This window comes from Aulonocara stuartgranti (assembly GCF_965226115.1).
Source record: "Aulonocara stuartgranti genome assembly, chromosome: 7".
Classification (NCBI taxonomy): domain Eukaryota; kingdom Metazoa; phylum Chordata; class Actinopteri; order Cichliformes; family Cichlidae; genus Aulonocara; species Aulonocara stuartgranti.
This window is the reverse complement of record NC_138945.1, coordinates 233131-255806: the sequence shown is the minus strand read 5'-3', so window position 1 is coordinate 255806 and position 22676 is coordinate 233131. Positions and strand designations below refer to the sequence as shown.

Genomic DNA, 22676 nt, shown 5'->3' with positions numbered 1-22676 from the left:
ACAATAGTCTAAAAATAACTTAGAAATGTTACTTAAATGAAATGAACAGCGATATGATGAAGATTTTATATGCAAGTCGAAGCCAGAGAAGAATCCAATATTACACCCCGTACATGGCTCAACTCCTTGAACAGTCCACCATATACAAGCACAGGTGAGCCCATAAATGGCAGGAAGTAAACATTCATTACTAAATAAGGAAACCAGAATCTTACATGCAAGCGCGCCCGCAGTTAAACACTATAGCTAATAGCATCCCCCACCATGCTAGATCTAGGGGAGGAAAAATATCTGCACGCAGTTCAAGAAAAGGTTTACAGTTTTAAACACAACAATGACAACTTTGATCAGAATGACTTCAACAGATACAATGGTTTGTTCTAACAGAGACAGTCCTGTCAGATAAGTAAGAAGAAAACCAGTCTAAGGCAGAGCCACATACACCAGCCTAAACCTCAAGCTTGTCAGGCAGAATGTTATGGTAAATGGTATGAAAGGCTGCACTAACACTGGACAGAATGATAGCAGAACAGTCCCCTGCATCAGAAACCATTCAAAGATCACTACAGATTCATTATACAAAAGACAGAGTAAAGACCTGATTTCCTACAGTTGAAACCTGACTGAAACTCTTCCAATAAGCCATTCCTCTGCAGATGATCTGTTAGCTGTTGACAACTACTGTTTCAAGAATCGATAACATGAAGGCTGGGGATTGGCCTATAATTAGCTAAGACAGCTGGGACAAGGGGTTGGTTTTAAGTAATGTTTAACAACTGCCATCTCGAAGGCCTGTGGCTTGTAGCCGATTATTAGAGACAGGTGGATCACATTGTCACCGCTGTGCTGTCTTCTAGGTGTCTCTGTTCTCCCTGATGGGCAACATGCTTGGATACACCAGCCGGCCTCTGAGAGCTCTGAGGACTCTGAGGGTCCCGTCTCGCTTCAAGGGCATGAGGGTGAGGCAGGCACTCATACAGATACAGACATTGCCGAGCAGGATGTAGGTGTACTCTTCTGCTAGAGAAAGAAGATCAAATATTTATAAAATTCTTTGCTTGTTAAATGATTTGTAGAGTTCGTGTGACTTTCTCTTTTGCTCTACTCATCATTGTGCTCCCTTTTTAGGAGATTTGAGTCCTTAGGGTGTGTCTGTTATTTCCCATAGACACTGAAGGTTTGTCCTATCCATCATCATTCTCCTTATTTGCAGGGTATCTGTCCTTAACAGTTTCTTCAATCTCACCCAACTCAGGGAGCGTTCATCAAACAATCTTTGTTTTCTTATTTCTCGGTTGTCCATCCTACAGACGTGGCCCAGGTATTTTAATCGCTGGTGTAAGCAGAAGGACTTTATCACTTTTGTCTCAGTAATGCGTGCAGGTCTGCATTTGTGAGTTTTAATCGCCAACCCGTTATTCAGCCTCCCAAATCTGTATGACCACACAAAAAGAACACACTGTCCTTTGATGTTCAGAGGAAAGTTTTCCCATACTTGAGGAGGTTACTCCACAGACTGGCGGCTGTGCTCCATTTGGTCAGCCAGGCACAAGACTGGGTTCCCCAGGGTGTAGCTGTCCTAATGACGGAGGTGTGAGAGGCGACTGGTCTTACCAGGACTTATCAATGCCTTGTAACCCTAGTATAAAGCCAGTTGCATGTCACACAATTTACACCCCAAGTTGAATGATTGTTTACGTTGTATATCATTTGCTTAGTTTTTGTTTACAGGTTTTCAGGTCTTTCAGTAGCTAATAGTGAACTTTCCTGGCAGAACTAAAGTCCTGTTGGATGGCGAGCCAACGTGGAGGCAGCTTATTAACTGGATGTGAGCTGATTCACAGCAGAGACCTTTTTGTCTCTGTCTGTGTGCAGGTGGTGCTGAAGGTGCTTGCCGTGACGCTGCCCTCCATGTTCAGCATGCTGCTGGTGATTCTGGTCATCTGGCTTGTCTTCAGCGTGATAGGAGTGAATCTGTTTGCAGGAAAGTTTTCTTACTGTTACAATGAGACTTCAGAGGAGCTTTTCTCCTTTTACGTGGTGAACAACATGACTGAATGCTTTTCACTGATGGATCAGAATTTCTCTGAGGTCAACTGGAAGACGTGGACGTTTAATTTTGACAATGTGGGGATGGGTTTCCTGTCGCTGCTGATCATGGTCAGTGTGAACACTCTAACTTGTTAGTTAGAATGCATAAAACCATCAACTGTGTGGAAAAAACATAACCAAGCTAACTAAAGTCAGTATCATTTAGTAATACAGCTTGAATTCATTGTTTTTCTAATGAAACTCTGTGTTGATTGTGGGTCAGGGGACGTCTTCAGGCTGGATGGACATCATGTATGCAGCTGTGGACTCCAGACAAGTCAGTATACACGCTGGATCAGTACTATTACTGTTGCTGTTATTGCTGGTATATTACTACTGTGTGTGTGTGTTAAAACCACTGTATGTGTGTGTGTGTGTGTAGGTGGAAGACCAGCCGCACTACGAGATCAATGTGTACATGTACCTGTACTTCATCTGTTTCATTATCATCGGCTGCTTCTTTACGCTGAACCTCTTCATTAGAGTCATCATTGATACGATCCACCAGCAGAGACACAAGATAGGTCACGCACACGCACACACACACAGTTGGGCATCAGTCTGTAGAAGCTCCACAGTGTTGGCTGAATTCGTTCTTCCTGTTTCTGTCAGTTAACTTTGCTCTTGTCTCTCATCTCTACTTCGGAGGGAAACATGTTTTTGTGACGGACCAGCAGCAGAAATATTTGAGCACCATAAAGAAACGATTCTCTGAAAAACGCAACAAAACAGTTCCACAACCTCAGGTCAGTTCAGATATAGTTCTTCAGTCTTTGTCAACTGCTGGCTGATTTTCATTTTCAGCCCAGTCCTTGTACCCGACCACTTTCAGAAGATTACCCAACTCTGACCAATTCAGGCATAAAAGAGGCTCCTAACTCAAGGGATGAACTAATGTTGTGTCCACACATGATGCACAACTCAGGAAACAACCAGTTTCAAGTTGTATCTTTGAGCTCTTTTGCTGAATTTGTGAAAAATGCCAAAGTAATGGGAATCTAAGGAGCTTGGAAAGAGAACCGTTAGTTGTTTGAAGACGTTTCAGCTCTCATCCGAGAAGCTTCTTCAGTTCTAAGGTCAAATGGTGGAGAGTCCCAGATTGAAACCCAGTGGGAGTTTCCCCCCAAAGAGGTACAAAGGACCCCCTGATGATCCTCTGCCTAATCACATGAGCCAAGGTGTGAAAATGGGTGTGGGTCACAATCAGCCAGGGTTTCGGGTGAGCTCATGGAGAAACCCGGCCCCACCCTGTCATGTGATTTCCTGAGGCCAGATGGCCCAGGATGTGAGTGGGTGTTAAGGCGTCTGGGGAGGGATCTCAGAACTGGATTATAGATGGCAGAGAGTTGTAAACTCCAGGTGGACTTACAGTGGGGCAAAAAAGTATTTAGTCAGCCACCGATTGTGCAAGTTCCCCCACCTAAAATGATGACAGAGGTCAGTAATTTGCACCAGAGGTACACTCCAACTGTGAGACAGAATGTGAAAAAAAAAACACGACGAGTTGAGTTTATACCAAAAAGTTCTACTTTGGTTTCATCTGACCACATGACATTCTCCCAATCCTCTGCTGTATCATCCATGTGCTCTCTGGCAAACTTCAGACGGGCCTGGACATGCACTGGCTTCAGCAGCGGAACACGTCTGGCACTGCGGGATTTGATTCCCTGCCGTTGTAGTGTGTTACTGATGGTGACCTTTGTTACTTTGGTCCCAGCTCTCTGCAGGTCATTCACCAGGTCCCCCCGTGTGGTTCTGGGATCTTTGCTCACCGTTCTCATGATCATTTTGACCCCACGGGATGAGATCTTGCGTGGAGCCCCAGATCGAGGGAGATTATCAGTGGTTTTGTATGTCTTCCATTTTCTGATGATTGCTCCCACAGTTGATTTTTTCACACCAAGCTGCTTGCCTATTGTAGATTCACTCTTCCCAGTCTGGTGCAGGTCTACAATACTTTTCCTGGTGTCCTTCGAAAGCTCTTTGGTCTCGGCCATGGCGGAGTTTGGAGTCTGACTGTTTGAGGCTGTGGACAGGTGTCTTTTATACAGATGATGAGTTCAAACAGGTGCCATTCATACAGGTAACGAGTGGGGGACAGAAAAGCTTCTTACAGAAGACGTTACAGGTCTGTGAGAGCCAGAGATTTTCCTTGTTTGAGGTGACCAAATACTTATTTTCCACCCTGATTTACCAATAAATTCTTTACAAATCCTACCATGTGGATTCATGGATTTTTTTTTCACATTCTGTCTCTCACAGTTGAAGTGTACCTCTGGTGCAAATTACTGACCTCTGTCATCATTTTAAGTGGGGGAACTTGCACAATCGGTGGCTGACTAAATACTTTTTTGCCCCACTGTAAATGGCTTCTTTCACTCCTCTTTTAAACATCTGTCCTCTCTGTCCAACATGTGAACATTGGAATCCTCGAAAGAGCGTCCTTTCCCCCGTGTCACCTATTGTAGCCAACTTAACTCTCTTCCTATTGAAAAAACAAAAGTTGTATCCCAGATGGCCGACTTCTAAATGGCCACCATGGTCACCACCATGGTAGACAAACTGGCAGCTCTTACTGTGGTGGCATCTGTCATTTTTTTCAGTGTGGTATGTTGGAGCAGCAGTTTATCGGCAGCTGAGAGGAAGAGGTTGGATAAACTCATCAGGAAGGCCAGCTCTGTTCTGGGATGCACCCTGGACCCAGTGCAGGTGGTGGGAGACAGAAGGACTGTGGCCAAAATAACATCTCTGATGGACAGAGTCTCCCACCCCATGCATGTAGATGTTGCTGCAGAGCTGCTTCAGTGACAGACTGCTGCATCCTCAATGCATGAAGGAGCGTTTCTGCAGGTCCTTCCTCCCTGCAGCTGTCAGACTGTACAATCAGAACTGCTCCCAACAATCATAGGTCTGCGCTGTAACTGCAATAATTTAATCAACCGATTCGCACAGCAACCTGGTTTGCCTCTTAGCTGTAGTTAATTTTATTTAATTTAACACTAGATTTACTAACCCTGCGCAAATTTGCGTAAATCCCCTGAACCTAAAACCTATTAGAATTACTGACTTTTTTATTTTCTGGCGCAAGTCCCAAGGTGTTATTCAAACTGGGGTGAATAAAATGAATAAGGCTGGGCAGCATCACCTCATCCCCCATCACACTGAACACTGGTGCTCCACAGGGGTGTGTACTGAGCCCTCTCCTGTACTCACTCTACACCTACAACTGCACGGCCACTAACAACTCCAACATCATTGTGAAGTTTGCGGACGACACTACAGTGGTGGGTCTTATCACCAAAGGTGATGAGACGGCCTACAGGGAGGAGGTCAGCGCCTTGACCCACTGGTGTCAAGACAACCATCTCACCCTCAATGTCGCAAAGACAAAGGAGTTGATAGTGGACTTCCGGAGGTGCAGAGAAGTACACACCCCCATCACCATCAACGGCGCTGCTGTGGAGAGAGTGAGCAGCTTCCGGTTCCTTGGGGTACATCTGGCTGAGGATCTTACGTGGTCAGTACACACAAACAAAACAGTGAAGAAGGCGCAGCAGCGCCTCTTCTTTCTCAGGAGACTGAAAAGATTCGGCATGAGCCCCCGCATCCTCAGGACCTTCTATCACTGTGCCATTGAGAGCATCCTCACTGGATGCATCACCACCTGGTATGGCAACAGCACCGCCTACAACTGCAAAGCTCTCCAGCGAGTAGTGCGGTGCTCTGAACGGATAATTGGAGGTGAGCTTCCCTCCCTCCAGGACATCTACAGGAAGCGGTACCCGAGGAAAGCGGGGAGGATCATCAAGGACTCCAGTCACCCCAGCCATAAACTGTTCAGACTACTCCCATCAGGAAGGAGGTTCTGCAGCATCCGGTCCCGTACCAGCAGACTGAGAGACAGCTTCTTCCATCAGGCCATCAGACTGCTGAACACTTCATAGTCACCTCAGCTTCACTTAAGAGAACTTCAACATTATGCACTCCACACTGTATATAAATGCCACTGTTTTGCACATGTCCAACTACCAACCTCTGTATATTTTATATATTTTATTTATTGTTTATTCTATTTAATTTTTAAAATATGTATAGACACACACACACGTAGATATTTATATTTAGTATACACATTCAGTAATGCACATACACTCTTATACTGTACATATATTTATTCATATAATTCTCAGATTTACCCATTCTTATATTTTGCTTGTTCTTATGTTATTGTATTTTAACACAACTCTGTTGCTTGTGAAGCTCGCACACAAGAATTTCACTCGCATGTACTGTACCAGAGTACCTGCACATGTGATGTGACAATAAAAGTGATTTGATTTGAAAGTTCATCTCGCTTCCATCGGCCCAAAGATGTTTCTCAGACCTGTACACGCTCCTTTAGATGTTTTCTGGTAAAATCTATTCTAGCACTTCTTGAGTGTAACCAGTAGTTTGCATCTTGTTGTAAACTCTCTGTATTGATCGTAGACTTTCAAAGAGTTTCACCAACCTCCTCAAGAATCCCCTTGACTCAATTAGATGCTCTGATCCTAAATACAACACCTTGAATCAGTTTCAGGTTTTGTAACTGCTCAAACTTTCATTGAATAATGAGGGAATGGGCTTTACTGTTTGTCACCTTTGAGCCTCTGAAAACGGGGGACTGCATGAAACAACAGTTGATGGAATATTTTTACAAACCTTTAAAACTCACGGTGTGCAGACACTAAAATACGCATCAGAGTCCAGATACTTATGGATATATGTTCATATGTAGCACGTGAAGGCACGTATGGAGGCGTTGCAGTAATAAAGGTAATGAATGTTAGAGCTGTCAGATCAATGACTGTAAGGACGAGTCTCATTTTGTGCAGTAGAGAGAGTCATCAGCTGTCAATCAGACTCTTACACCAGCCTTCATATATTAGCCTGTTGCCTCCTACTGTGGAGGTGAAGAAACAAATTCTGTTTCAGCAGTGATTAAGATAACATTGGATCACAAAGTTTCTCCTGTAAGAGGGTTTTTACTGAAAACTATTTGCAGTGTCAGCAAACCAACTGACTGCCGGAGTGTTTAAAGCTTACGTCTTTGTCTCCAGAATTGCTGCCTGGCTTGGCTGTTTGACCTGGTCACCGCTCTGTACTTTGAGATCTTCATGGTGGTGGTTATCTTCTTCAACATGGTGGTTCTAATGGTGGAGACTGATGATCAGAGTGAGGAGAAGTCACTTGTCCTGAACTGGATCCATCTCATCCTTGTGGCCATCTTCCTTGTTGAGTTTATCCTGAAGATCATTGCACTCAGACAGCATTACTTCAGAAATGTCTTGCACATTGTGGACTTTGTGGTTCTCACTTTGTCCATTATAGGTGAGTCCTACACACAGAAACAATCTTATTTTCTTATCTGATCTCAGTTTGGTTAGTTACTGCAAATGTCTGCGGGCTGTAACAGGAAGTACAATGTTCCCTGTTTTTACTCTAAAGTCAGTCCGTGTCATGGTTTCTGCAGTTTAAAATGTCTTTGCCCTCTTCCTGATTTCCTGATGTTTGTCACACTTACATGTTTCAGATCAAACAATGAAAATATTTGTCAACGATAACACGTGTAAACGCAAACTGAAGTTTCTAAATGAATGTGTTTATTATTAAGGGGAAAAACCCCCAAATCCAAACCTGGCCTGTGTGGAAAACCTCCACTTATGGCATCAAAAGCAGAAGAAAGAGTGTGGTGTGTCTGTGTTATTTCCATTGTTGTCTAAAGCATTGGAGAAGATGGTCCTCTCACAGACGCAGGCCTCCTTGGATGCAAATAATATCAGCGATAAATTCCAGTCTAGCTTTAAACCACGCCATAGCACCAAAACAGCGCTGCTGAGAGTCCTTAATGGCCTTCTTTTATTTGCCGACTCAGAGTGCTCTACGTTCTTAGTTTTATTGGACTTGACCTCTGCCTTTGATATGGTTGACCATAATATCCTCCTATTGAGGCTTGAGCACACAGTAGGCATAATGGGTAATGCCCTGAACTGGTTTAGATCGTATCTGTCGGACAGGTCTTACATACTTACTTGCTCTTCCTCTGTTGCTCCCCTCTACTGTGGTTTGCCCCAGGGATCTGTGTTGGGCCCTATGTTGTTTTCATTGTGTATGCTGCCCCTAGGCTCTGTCTTAGAGAAGTATAATATCTCCTGTCACTTTTATGCTGATGATATTCAAATTTACTTTCGGCTCTCTGGTGATGTTTGGTCATCAGTACACTGTCTGCTAGAGTGTTTGAGAGAGGTCAAAGATTGGCTCTCTGATAACTCTCTTATATTGAACAAGAAGAAAACAGAAATCGTGCTGTTCGACAACCATATTTCACAGGGCCAATTTGCTGATACTCTTGGACCCCTTGGCACCTTTCTTTCTGGCACTGTTAACAACTTAGGTGTCCTCTTAAACAGCTAAGTTTGACAAACAAGTATCCTCGGCAATGTTCCCTCTAAGCTGCACGCATGGGCAATTGCGCACTGCTGGCACAGTCTCTGCACACAAAAAAAGAAATCGAACCTGAATTGAAATTAAAATTAAAACTTTAACAATTCTGTTTTGCAGTGTTAGTCAGTGACTGACTGGCTGCTCCCGTATGTGATCAGAACGATGCCACCTTATCCCATAGTCCAGCCAATCACGCGATTCACATTCGTGTATACGCAGCTAATCAATGTCGCTGACTGGCTATGACAGCGTCCTTATGTGCCGACACCGGTGTTTTAGCGAGCAAAGCGGCTGATGTGGAGTGAAGCCACGTTAATGACAACGTGTACAACCATTGGAGATGTGAGCAGGACAGACGGAACAACTGACGGACAAAGTGTGGACTTTATACCAGTTTTTAAATTGTGTTGATCGGCCACGTAAAACCAGAGTTATGATAAAATATCTGCAATGTTTGGTTTTCTTCCTGAATACTGTCGTTGACGGGTTTTATAAGGAAAACGCTCGAAAGCCTGCGAGCAAAAACAACACCCAAAAAACCCCCCACCCTTTCCTATTGGTCAGAAAATATACCATGTCGACCAATCAAAAAATGATAGAGAGAGAGAGAGAGAGAGAGATTTGTGACGTGTGTTGTCGTGTGTTGTCGTGTGTTGTCGTGTGTTGCGACGTTTAGCTAGTCTGTAGTGTAGTGTACTCATAATACAAGTCAGAGCTTTATAAAAACAAAAAAAGAAAGTTGTGTTTTCAAAACTGGAGTTCAAGTTATTTTTACTTCCAATACTGTAGTGTTAACATGCTACAAAACCAATTTTTTAAAAAACATTTTCAGCTAAGTTTGACAAACAAGTATCCTCGGCAATGTTCCCTCTAAGCTGCACGCATGGGCAATTGCACACCGCTGGCATGGTATCTGCGCACAAAAAAAAAAAAAAATCTAACCTGCACTGAAATTAAATTTAAAACTTTAACAATCCTGTTCTGCAGTGTTAGTCAGTGAGTGACTGGCTGCTCCCGTATGGGATCAGAACGATGCCACCTTATCCCATAGTCCAGCTGATAGGTTTGTAGCTTGAACCTATTCGCTGGAACGCTGAAGACAATATAATTACACAGCAAGCAAGAAACAAGTAGGCAAAGTTCTTCATGTTACTCATGCATGAGGGAGACCTGCCTGGAGCCAAGTGTCGTTCCACCACTTGACCTCCATCAGACTCTCAGCCAGGTTCCCCATAGCACTCCTTTTACTGTGGTTACATGAATATGCATAGGGTCATTAACATATGACATCTTACATAAGTATACATGTAAACAAAGAATACTGTGTGTGTGTGTGTGTGTGTGTGTGTGTGTGTGTGTGTGTGGTCAGAGTGTGACCCCATAAACGGCTTCCTTAACCTGCTGGTCTGGAAAATCCAACAGTTCATCTAAACAAAAAGCACTTAGACTAGAACAGACGTAGCTACGTTAATCCTACCATAAAACAATAAGAGAAGGTACGACCTCTCTCGTGCTCCCAGGATGTGGGTGTGCATTCTAGTGTGGAATACACACCAAGCCTTTGCAGCCTGTTAAAGATCACACATCCTATCACTACACAATTGATTATACACCTCTAAGCATATATGGTTAAATATTTCTAAGCATAAATGACAATCAACAATACAAAACCTAACACCAGCCAATGATGCGATTCACATTCGTATATACGCAGCCAATCAACGTCGCTGACAGGCTATGACGCGTCCTTATGTGCCGACACCGGTGTTTTAGCAAAGCGGCTGCTGTGGAGTGAAGCCACGTTAATGACTGAAAGAAATCTCCGTCCCGGGTCATCCGTGGATCGGGTTTCCTCCGAGGCGTGGGCACCTATAAGCAGAGTTTTGTCTTTACCCTATAAGATTCAAAATTATTCAAAGTAACACTCAGGTATACCGTTCAGCAGGTTAGTTACGACGTCGGGAGTAGCTTGGGAGAACAAGGAAACACAGACTGCTTCAGGTTGCTTTCCCAAAATCAACTCAAAGGTTTATTCATCAGACAACAGTTTATATAGAGGAAAAAGGTTCATGTGTCAGCAGATTCTCAGTTCAAACCGGTACAGACCAAATAAGGAAGCGTCTTCCTGCCCTCTGAGCAAAGAAGTATCCTTTGTATAGTTTATCAGTTCAGCTACAATTTATGATCATCCCAGCAAAATACACTCCTAGACATAGAATACAGAGTTCTTTCATTAGTGAATTCTGAAACAAACCACCTGGCCTTTAACAAGCCTTTTTGTAAGAGATAAAGAAGGGAGGATGGGAGTAAGGAAGTGATCTCTGTGGTATTTTCGACCTTGAGGTACCAGCCTGTGATTCTTACACATTAATTCTTGGGTCACAGAGAAAGAGAAAAACAACTAGTAAATGGGCCTTATTGAGTAACAGTTTTCCTGTATAATATCACTATAAAACAATATCCTGTAAATGCTACCATGGTATCAAAATATCACAACAGTTCTCTCCTTTTATCATAAAATGATAACATAGTATAAAGACAGAATGTAATAACATAATCTAAAGACAAATCATAAACGTAAAACAAATCATAAATGTAACTGGTCCTTCGAGCAAGCTTAATGTCAAAAATTCTGAGAGCATATACATGGTATCAGTCAACAGACAATAATCATCAAAAACAAAATAATACATGCTGCAACGGTTACAAAGGCTACAATTAGTTCCTTCCATTTTCCAAACGTGTCCTGCAGCCACTTGTCTAGCCACTGACCGTGACCTGCATTGGCTCTTAGTTCTATCTGCAATGCTTCAAGTCTATTCATAGCTTGTGTGAATGAACCGTTAGGGGCGGTATTATTGGGAATGAAAGTACAGCATACATCTCTAAACATCGCGCAAACACCTCCTTTCTCAGCTAACAGCATATCTAAGGCCATTCTATTTTGCATGGTCATTAAAGAGGTAGCAGACATCTGTTCTTCTAGGGCTTTAAGGGCCGTATTGGTCAGATTGGTATGTCTTTGCTGATGGTAATAAACATAATTGATCCAGGCTACATTTTTGTTTACCTGTATCCACGGTAGTATTGAGGCAAACCCTGCTGATATTTCTCCTTGTGCCTTTAATTCCTTTGGTATCCCGCGTGGAACTCCTATAGCATCTATGTAAACGTTATGTGAGTAAGCGGAGCGTTTTGTACGTCTGCTGGATACAGGCAGATCCGAGGTTTGTTGTATTAGTAGTTCTTGAGCTAAAGTTACTAGACCACAGGTACCGGTCCAATTAACAGGTAAGGCTAATCTGAGAGTATTATTGCACATCCAATAACCGTTAGGGATTGCTCTAGTTAGACACGTGACCATGTGTGATTTAACTAACTCCCCCCAGTCAGTATCATTTAATACACCCTCTGGGGGAACAATGATCGATTCTCCGCTCGAACTTGAACTGTGTGTGTGTTCCTCCAGATATGATAAAACTTCAGCCACAGAGACAGCTAGCCATGTCTCATTACAGCGTGCACCTGGGGAGTCAGAGAAGAATGTATAGTTATCCTTTGTATAATCTATGTGGGTGTCTGGGCCAGTTAACTTTAGTCTGCGCAGACATATCATACTAGTATTAAAATGGAAAGGGATCTGTCCTAGGGGTAGTGAGGGCTTTAACCTATTCTTAGGGCGTTTCATTGGGGCGCAGGTCCCTGCGGTGTCATTAGATAACTTCAATAATTCGCCTAATGGAGTCTCAGGGTTAGTTGGTGTGTGCGTGTGTCTAAGTAGGCAGTCGAGAGGGCTCAGAGTCAACTGTAAAGTGTCTTTAAGGAGAGCATTATCTCCGCCGATTTTCTCTAGTCCCTCAGTGAGGGGGAAACCGGATATGGGGTATCCTACTATAACCTGTTCTGGATTACCCTTTGAACAGACATAACAGTTACTGTTTCCTAAATCACGAGCAGCTGTTCTAGCATTTTCATACCAGGAGTTGACTCCTGCTCTAGGGGGCGCATAAAATGGTTTATTAGGGGCGTCTATGTTGCCATTTACTGATTGTGAGGAGCGTATTAAGTATGTGTCTCGTAAAATAGAGCATGAGGTATTGTCAGCAAAATATGACCTGCAGAAATGTGTACATGGTTGCAGTCTACAATACAAAATAGCAAAGAAAAATCCTAAGGTTAATGCGATAGATGTGATAAATAACCTAAATATATAAGAAAAACAGTTCTTCAGTTGTCTCCTGGCCTGGTCCCAGGTTCGAGAGACATAGAATAAACGTCGTATGATGACAATGGGCATTTCATTTTCTCCATGATCAGGATGGAATGAGTCTATCTTTATCAAGTTAGACATCATGTGGTACTCTCGGCTTTCTGTTCCTACTGGATGTTCGAGTACCTTGTTGTTGTTCAGGTGAAGCATCAAAGAGCTCTCTGAGTCTTGGCTCTTTCAGGCGTTGTGTGTTAATCAGTGATTGCGTGTGTGTAGGTGGATTGGATCCGGGCGCTGGCTCGCCTGAGTCGTCATCTACCTGTGTGTGTTTATTTGTTCTGGTTCCCGGCGCTGGCTCGCCTGAGTCGTCGTCTACTTGATCCGACACCTGAGGTGGTCTGGTTGGGCTGGTCTTAACCCTGCTGGCATGAATCCACTGAGGTTGTCCGTCTGTGAGGATGCTGGTTCTCGTCACTGCAAGTACAGTCTGGGGGCTGGAAAACGCGGCCTCCCCGAGTGTCCTTGGTTTTAGCGACTTCACCAACACCGCGTCTCCATGTCTCCACTGGTGGAACTGTGGAGGGGAGAGGCTGAGAGAGACAAACTTTCTGATAGTTATTATTCAGTGTTTCTACCAGATTGTGAACATAGTCGGACAATGCAGTGTCTATGTCCCCTTCCAATAGCGGTGCCCCTCTGGAGGCTGACCATGGTGTTGGAAATGGTCTTCCCATGATTATTTCAAATGGAGATAATTTGGTTGCTGCGGATGGAGTCATAATGTATGAAATGGAAAATCTGGTTGTGATAAATGCTGATGTTTTGCTTTTGGTCTCCCTACATTAGTTCGTGCACATGTTAGACAGGTTGCTAATATGCTTTTTACTGCATGTAATGTTTTCTCAATTACAAATCTTGATTTTATTGCCCCTATTACCCCTCCCTGTCCGACATGACTCACACCGTGAAAATGTCGGACAAGGACTGGCAGCAGGGAAGATGGGAGGGCAATCAAACCCTCAAAATTTTGTATAGGCCATCTCTGTCATCTAAGGTACAGTCATTATCCTCCCAATAGGTGTAATCAGATGCAGAGGCCTGCTCTTGTATAAATTTTAAATCAACATTTGTTTCTAAATAGTCTGGGAGTGTAACAAGTGGCAGCTGTAGGGGCACAGATAATACTTCCTGTGGAGGTGGGAGCTGTGACGCAGCTGCAGCTTTGGCAGTCACGTCTGCTAGGGCATTACCTGCTGCTTCGTCTGTGTCAGCTGTACTGTGTCCTTTCGTTTTAACGACTGCAATGGCTGTTGGCTGTTATTGTTTGCACTGAAGCACCGCAGCAAATTCCTAATGTTGTAAACCTCAACATCTGGCAATAAACCCATTCTGATTCTGATTCTGATTCTGATGGTAGCTGTATAGCCTGAAAAAGTCTTTGAACAAAATCAGAATTTAGTAATTGATTTCCCGTCAGCAGATCTAAATCCTCTTTGTCTCCACAATGTGCCAAAGTCATGTACGACGCCAAACGCATAACGGCTGTCCGTGTAAATTGTCACATGCTTATCCACATGTAGCTCACAGGCGCGTATTAAAGCCATGAGCTCTGCTTTTTGTGCTGAGTGAAATGGTAATGAGTGAGCCTCTAGTATGATGTCAGGCAATGTCACCACTGAATAGCCACAAAGAAATGAGTTGTCATTCGGCCTTGAACAGGACCCGTCCACATAAACCGTGGCTGAGTCTGGGATAGGTGTTTGCTCTAAATCTGGACGTGATGCTGTGGATTCCTGTATACGCGTCATGCAGTCATGAACGTCAAGCCCGTCTGAGCCATCCTGTCGGTCAGAGGAACACAGCATACGGATCAATAAATGTGCTGGCGAACTGGGTGTGCTGCTCGCCTTTATAGTGAGATTTGGTGTGGAGGTCAGTGTAGCTTCATAACCTGAGCGACGTTGTGCGGTCATATGTTGTGTAGTTATGTTTGCTAGAATGGTCGTGACCTGGTGATTGGTGTGTAGAATAGTGTCATGTGAGAGTGTGAGCTTCTCACAGTCCCTTATCATGATAGAGCAAGCTGCTACTGCCCTCAGGCAGGCCGGCATCCCCTGAACAACCACAGGCAGCACCTTTGAGTGGCGGAGGCCAGCGCTCCCTTTAATGCATTGAAAGAGGCAGTCATTTCTGTGGATCACAGTATTCGAGGAGGCTTGTCTTTTTTACAACAGTCACGCAGAATGTGGTCATGAAAAGAACAGTCTGGTATCCACTGTCTGCAATAGTTCACCATGCCTAGGAAGGACAGCATTTCCTTCTGTGTATTGGGCCGAGGGACGGAGGTCACAGCTTTGACCCTGTCTGCAGTCATGGAACGTTGTCCGTGAGACAGTGTGAATCCCAAACATTGAACAGAAGTCTGACAGTACTGCATTTTCTTTGCCGATGCTTTGTGGCCAGTCTGTTGGAGGTGCTGGAGAAGCATGTGTGTAGCAGTTTGACATAGTTCCTCACTCGGAGCACAGAGGAGGTCATCCACGTACAGCCCTCCGGAGGAGTGAAGCTGTCCAGGGTAGCACGGACCACCATTGAGAAAGCAGCAGGGCTATCTACCATGCCTTGGGGCAAACGAGTCCAAGTGTACTGCTTATTTCTATGTGTGAATGCAAATATCGGCTGTGTGTCTTCATGCACAGGCACTGAGAAAAAAGCGGAACACAGGTCCACCACAGTAAAATGTGTAGCTGTGGATGGAATGGATGTCAATATGCTGGGAACGTCTGGGACGAGAGGTGGCAGAGGCATAATGACTGCATTAATTTGCTTTAAGTCTTGTGTGAAACGCCATACGCCAGGTTTGTTAGGCTTTGGCACAGGATTGACAGGAGTGTTATGTGGAGATACTGTGGGCTTTATTACTCCTGTAGTCAATAAATCTCCTATGATGATGTCTAGGGCTGCGACTTTTTCGGCAGAAATGGGATATTGCTTGACATATACTGGCTTGTTGTGTTTCAGCTGTGCGTGATAAGGTGTACAGTCAATAAATCCTACATCATTCTCACCTTTTGACCATAATGTCATATTCTGGTATTCAGCTGGCAACGTAACTGCAGAAATAGTACAGTGGATAGGGTAGGTTAGATCTATGTGTCGACATGGTGTAGTTATGTCATAACCTATGTCTGAGTTATGTGACAAAACCACTGTTTGACCTTCACTGGTGTGAGCAGTTATCATGTTGTTGAACAGTGTGAGAGAGACAAAAGTGTGGCTCCCAGTCATGGGATTACCTGGTAACGACTGTACACGTGTTTGGCACAGTGTGTGACATGGAGTACCGGACAAAAAGATGTTGAGTTCATTCTCTGCTGAGGCGTCCAGCTGACACAGAGGCTGCTCCTTCTCCATGATGTCGGTGCATAGGGCAGAAAAAACATAAGCTGTTATCAGTGTCAGCAAACATTTCACCCTTTGTGTTAAATGAAATACACAAATTCATTTTTGCTCTGGGTGTCTGCGGCTGCTGGAAAACGGAGCTAAATTTGTTGTTGCCAGTTACCTTGACTGGAAGAGCTCTGCTGCCGCCTAGTGGCAGGAGCTTGTCCTGCATTTTGTGGTTGAGGCGCGCGTGCTCTATTGGAAGCTGCAAATTTGCATTCCCTAAACCAATGTCCTATCTTTCCACAGCGAAAACACACATCTCTACTCTTATCTTTCCGTCCTCTGAAACCTCCCTGCTGTGCTGGGGCAGGTGGTACTCTTGCATACATTAGTTTCTCACTTTCTTCTGGATCTGCAACATCAAAATTCAGCATCATTTTAACATAGACTTTATATTTTATTTTTTTCGGTTTTACAGTTAATTTAGATTTTTTCTCGGACCTGTCTGAGGTCTTTGAATTATTCTGACCCATGTTCAGTGATTTCCAGAGGGGTTTACATGCTTGAAGGATTTATGTTAGTATTTTTGCTGTGGCACAGCTGAGGTTACTTTCAATTTTATTGCTAGCAATTTTATCTTTTATTTTGTTTTTGGTGAGCAACTTCTCACTTAACGAGCAACTTCTCGCAAAACAACAGGCAACTTCCTGTGTCTCTCTGCTTTTAATTTACTTTATTCGGGGACTAAGGAAGATTCGTCAGTGTATCCCATTTATCTGGGCCACTAAGGAAAACTTCGTCAGCATATCCCGTTTCTTTGTGGGTCACTGAGAAAGGTATAATACAGTCCCATATAAATATAAAAGACACGTATTTACCTTCGTCAGCGTATCCCACTTCTGACACCAAATTGAAAGAAATCTCCGTCCCGGGTCATCCGTGGATCGGGTTTCCTCCGAGGCGTGGGCACCTATAAGCAGAGTTTTGTCTTTACCCTATAAGATTCAAAATTATTCAAAGTAACACTCAGGTATACCATTCAGCAGGTTAGTTACGACGTCGGGAGTAGCTTGGGAGAACAAGGAAACACAGACTGCTTCAGGTTGCTTTCCCAAAATCAACTCAAAGGTTTATTCATCAGACAACAGTTTATATAGAGGAAAAAGGTTCATGTGTCAGCAGATTCTCAGTTCAAACCGGTACAGACCAAATAAGGAAGCGTCTTCCTGCCCTCTGAGCAAAGAAGTATCCTTTGTATAGTTTATCAGTTCAGCTACAATTTATGATCATCCCAGCAAAATACACTCCTAGACATAGAATACAGAGTTCTTTCATTAGTGAATTCTGAAACAAACCACCTGGCCTTTAACAAGCCTTTTTGTAAGAGATAAAGAAGGGAGGATGGGAGTAAGGAAGTGGTCTCGTCTCTGTGGTATTTTCGACCTTGAGGTACCAGCCTGTGATTCTTACACATTAATTCTTGGGTCACAGAGAAAGAGAAAAACAACTAGTAAATGGGCCTTATTGAGTAACAGTTTTCCTGTATAATATCACTATAAAACAATATCCTGTAAATGCTACCATGGTATCAAAATATCACAACAATGACAACGTGTACAACCATTGGAGATGTGAGCAGGACAGACGGAACAACTGACGGGCAAAGTGTGGACTTTATACCAGTTTTTAAATTGTGTTGATCGGCCACGTAAAACCAGAGTTATGATAAAATATCTGCAGTGTTTGGTTTTCTTCCTGAATACTGTCGTTGTTTATATTTACTGCAGGAAGAAATGGTAAAAACGGCGTTTTATAAGGAAAACGCTCAAAAGCCTGCGAGCAAAAACAACACCAAAAAAACCCCACCCTTTCCTATTGGTCGAAAAATATACCATGTCGACCAATCAAAAAATGATATGGCAACATGGCCTTTAGTTGTTTAGGAAGGAGGAAGTTTTAGGAGTGACGGCGAGAGAGGGGGGGGGAGAGGAGTGGAGAGAGAGAGGGAGAGGGGGAGAGGAAGAGGGAAAGGGGGAGAGAGAGGGGGAGAGAGAGAGGGGGAGGGAGAGGGGGAGAGAGAGGTGGGGAGAGATTTGAGATTTGTGACGTTTAGCGTGTTTGGAGTGTGTAGTTAGTGTGTAGTTAGTGTGTAGTTAGTGTGTAGTGTGGTCAGTAGTGTTGTGTGTCAGGACAATGAGGCGCCTGCTGAGTGTTACAGGTGTTACAGCAGTGACACATCTGCTGCTGTCAGGCCTGCAGGTATCAGGCTGTTGTTCTCCTTCATCTCATAGTGGACAGAAATTATTTTTTGGAGCGGCACAAATAATTTGTGTGGCATCAGATTTGATGCAGAACAGCTGATTGTTCTGTAAATAGTTTGAAATGTTTGTTAAAAAAACGCTTTGGCTGCATTTTTAGGTAAACAGCTGTAAAAAACTTTGTTGTTTGCATAACTCAGTTACTCTTTTGAAGAAGTAACTAAATAATTAATTGCCCAACATTGGTCATTATTTACTGTATTTTGCAGACAGAATTACAGGACTCTCTCCCACAGAGTCATACTCATAATACAAGTCAGAGCTTTATAAAAAAAAAAAAAGAAAGTTGTGTTTTCAAAACTGGAGTTCAAGTTATTTTTACTTCCAATAGTGTTAACATGCTACAAAACCAATTTTTCTAAAACATTGTAAGTGGCCTAAAGCAGTTAATTAAAAGTCGTCTAAGATAAATGTAAATGCTGTAATTTGATTACTTTAATAAACCATGTAAATTGGATGGATTAGATGCTGGCGTGACCACAGTGCACACGTCTGCTGGTGCTCACAGTGGTCCAAGGGACGCTCAGGGAGTTTGTGTGTTCGCTCAGACACGTGAAACATTAGAGGGAACATTGATCCTTGGTAGTTAAATCTAGTTTTTACCAACTGCGTCAAATATCCAAGGCCAAGCACTACATAGGACCTTGAGAACCTATCCATGCATTTCTGACCTCTAGATTAGACTACTGTGATTCCCTTTACTTTGGTCTCTGCCCTTCTTCATAGATTGCAGCTTGTCCAGAATGCTGCGGCACACCTTTTGACTGGAACCAGAAGGTTTGCCTCTATTACCCCAGTCCTCGCTGACCTGCATTGGCTCCCTGTCAAATACCACATTGAGTTCAAAATTCTCTTGCTCACCTTTCAAACCATAAACAATACTGCGCCGTGCTACCTCATTGAACTCCTTAATCCGTATATCCCCAGGAGAGCCCTAAGATCATCAGGACAGTTACTCTTGGTGCAGCCTAGATCCCAGCTAAAGACCAGAGGTGACCGTGCTTTTGTCCTGGCAGGCCCTAGCTTCTGGAACAATCTTCCTGCTGCCGTTCACGCCTCTGATTGCATCCATTCATTTAAATCACAGTTAAAAACTTAGCTGTGTGGCCGAGCGTTTTCGGTTAGTCAAGTGCACATTCCCTATATTTCATCCAGCTGTTATTTATCTTCTATTGATGTACCACTGTATGTATACCCCCACTTTATATTTATGAATACTCAGTGATTTTATTTTCTAAAATACGCTCTGATGTTTTATTTCTTATTTTATCTGTATTTTTGTTTAACCAGCTTTTCTCAATTCTTAGCTTATTTGTACTCTGTTATGGTCTCATATCTGTTATGTTTAAACATTTTTATGAAGCACTTTGGTGTACCTTCGGTCTTAAATGTGCTATACAAATAGTTGTTGTTGTTGTTGTCGTTGCAGGTCTCTTCTTAGCTGACATCTTGGAAAAATATTTCGGCAGTCCCTCTCTCTTTTCTGTTATGCGATTGGGTCGTTTGTTCACCTTATGTGGAGCATTCCCTCACATTCGGTTTGCCAGAAGGATCTGGATGCTGATTATGGGCTTTGTGATGTCACTTCCTGCCCTTTTCAACATCGGCCTGCTCTTCTTCCTAATTGTGTACACATTCTCCATCATTGGGATGTTTAACTTTGCCTACGTGAAGCATGAGATGATGATCGATGACATGTTTAACTTCAAGACATTTGGAAACAGCATCATCAGCATGACTATGATCACCACGTCCTCGGGGTGGGACTGCCTGTTGAGTCCCATCATGAACACGCCTCCAGACTGCGACTTGCGATTACCTGAGCCTGGTAACTGCGCCAACCCGACGGTGGGGATTGTTTTCTTCAGCTCCTACATCCTCCTCTTCTGCCTGCTGGTGATCCACCTGTTCATCGTTGTCATCCTGGAGCTCTTCAACACAGCGAGCCCTGAGGACGCTGAGATGCTGAGTGATGATCACCTCCAGATGTTTTATGAAACCTGGAGGAGATTTGACCCCAGTGGCTCGCAGGTCATACAGTACAGGTGAGACTGAGCTCGGTGATGGTTTCTAACTTTAACACTAATCAAAAATGGTTCTGCACTATAATGGACTCCACTGTAACAGTCTAATAGTCTCTAATGGACTTTAATATTTTCTAATGTGTTCCCCAGTGAGCTGGCAGACTTCTGTGATGGTCTCCAGGATCCTTTGAGGATTCCCAAACCAAACACCATAAAACTGACTCACTTGAATCTGCCTCTGTTTCCTGGAGACCAGATCAGCTGTTTGGATGTTCTGCGCACAATTACTACACAGGTAAGGTCACCTGGGATGGGCTGCCAACATTTTGATATGTTTCTTAAACTCTGTTTGCTTAAACTAAAACCACTCTAAAGTCTTCTCCTTAAATGTTTACTGAAGAATTTTAGGTTTCCTCTTTATTTTCATCTTGTTAATCAACCAAAGACCCAGACATTCATTTGAAAGCCTGATGCTTAGCCTCGTCCACCCCAGCTGTAAAACTCAGAAACCAGTCTTACTTGTTATCATCTATCGTCCACCTGGGCCTTACACAGAGTTTCTGTCTGATTTCTCAGACTTTTTATCTGATTTAGTTCTCAGCTCAGATAAAATAATTATTGTGGGTGATATTGTGGATCCAAATTCCAAAGATGGCGCCAGTGTTCACGGCCAGCCGTCTGTCCCTCCCAGTGTTATTGTTTGCCTTTGTTTTACTCGCTTCAAAAGATGCTAACTCTCTGTGTTTTTATGATCGCCAAACGCTTTTAGATTTAACATTACCTTGTTAGAGACGTGAATCCTGCTGGAACTACGGAAATCAGAAATTTCTCCCTCCACCATTTCTGCCCGGCGTTTCTGTCCCTGCCAGCCTTTGCTTTATCTCAAAGCTACCCCAATCAACCAGGCACCGCCGGCGCTGGGGAAGACGAAGCAGTCGACTGGTGAGACTGAAGGCTGCCTTCTTACGTCCCGGGAATGATCAATACTTTGAGGCGGCCAGATCTGACTACGTCAAACACTGGACCTCCCCAACCATGATCTACCCCTGTATGGTTCCTGTCGCTGGGATTACTACAATGATCCCACGCCTGCGACCTCCGCGACATCGTCGAAGAGGAATAAATTTCCAGAACCTGCGGACACTTCAACGGGCTCCTATTTCCATTACTAAGCCTTCGACTTCACTAAGGAGTAGCCTTGCTAATGTCCGCTCGTTAGCTAATAAAACCTTTATTTTAAAGGACTTTTTTACTCACAGCGATTTGGATCTGACGATCCTATGGATTTGGATTACCAATTTTTAATTTGGAAATAATTGATGCAATCTTTTCCGACTACTGTCCATTAGTGTTTAATATACTTTTATCTCATTGCCATCTTAAACCTACATCCTCAACACGATGTTATCGTGTTTTTAAACCAACGGCCACAGAACAGTTTTCCACTGCCTTTGAAGGACTGTCGAATTCTTCTCTTGGTGATGGCATTGTGCAGATGGATTTGAATTTTAATAATAAATGTAAGACTATTCTTGATGAGATCGCCCCATTTAAATCAGTGCGATCAACAGCGTACTCAGACCCGTGGATAAACGACTCAACTCGATCAGCTAGGCGACAGTACAGGAAGGCTGAACGAAAATGGAAAAAAGACAAGTTACAAGTGTCTTTCCTGCTGCTGAGAGAGAGCCTATCTAGATATCAAGTCATCGTAAAAGCCGAAAAATCTAAGTTTCTCACAACATTATTGAGACCAACTCTAATAACCCCCGAACTCTTTTCTCAGTTATTGATTCGGTCTTGAATACCTCCCCCGCTTTCCATATAGATAGCTCCATTGAAACTTGCGATAGATTCTTGCAGTTTTTTATTAATAAGATAGAAAGGCTTCGATCTACATCTACCCCATCTCTGTATAATGTCTCATCAACATATACCCCCTCAACTGCTTTTGACCAGTTTGAGGCTGTATGTCTTAAGCAGGTAGAAGAGCTTTGCAATAGCATAAAGACTGTAATGGGCTAAGTTTCCATTCAGCTTAAACACTCCCAAGAAAATCTCCAGGACTCAGACGATTGGATTCCAGAAGTTTTTACTGGGCACTTTTGTGAAACTGTAAACACAATACAATGAAATATACTGTAAACACAATACAATGAAATA

The 22676-nt window shown here is 43.4% G+C and overlaps 1 protein-coding gene across 1 annotated transcript in view; it reads left to right on the top strand.

Annotated features, from left to right (window-relative positions):
• Nucleotides 1-22676, top strand: part of LOC309711545 (sodium channel protein type 4 subunit alpha B-like) — an 86939-nt gene that overhangs the window by 35909 nt on the left and 28354 nt on the right. Inside the window, exons 22-29 of the mRNA XM_082541935.1 lie at nt 858-959; nt 1876-2160; nt 2315-2368; nt 2474-2611; nt 2733-2837; nt 7191-7461; nt 19919-20534; nt 20664-20808. Coding sequence (XP_082398061.1) covers nt 858-959; nt 1876-2160; nt 2315-2368; nt 2474-2611; nt 2733-2837; nt 7191-7461; nt 19919-20534; nt 20664-20808 — 1716 coding nt within the window. The remainder of the gene's footprint in view (nt 1-857; nt 960-1875; nt 2161-2314; nt 2369-2473; nt 2612-2732; nt 2838-7190; nt 7462-19918; nt 20535-20663; nt 20809-22676) is intronic.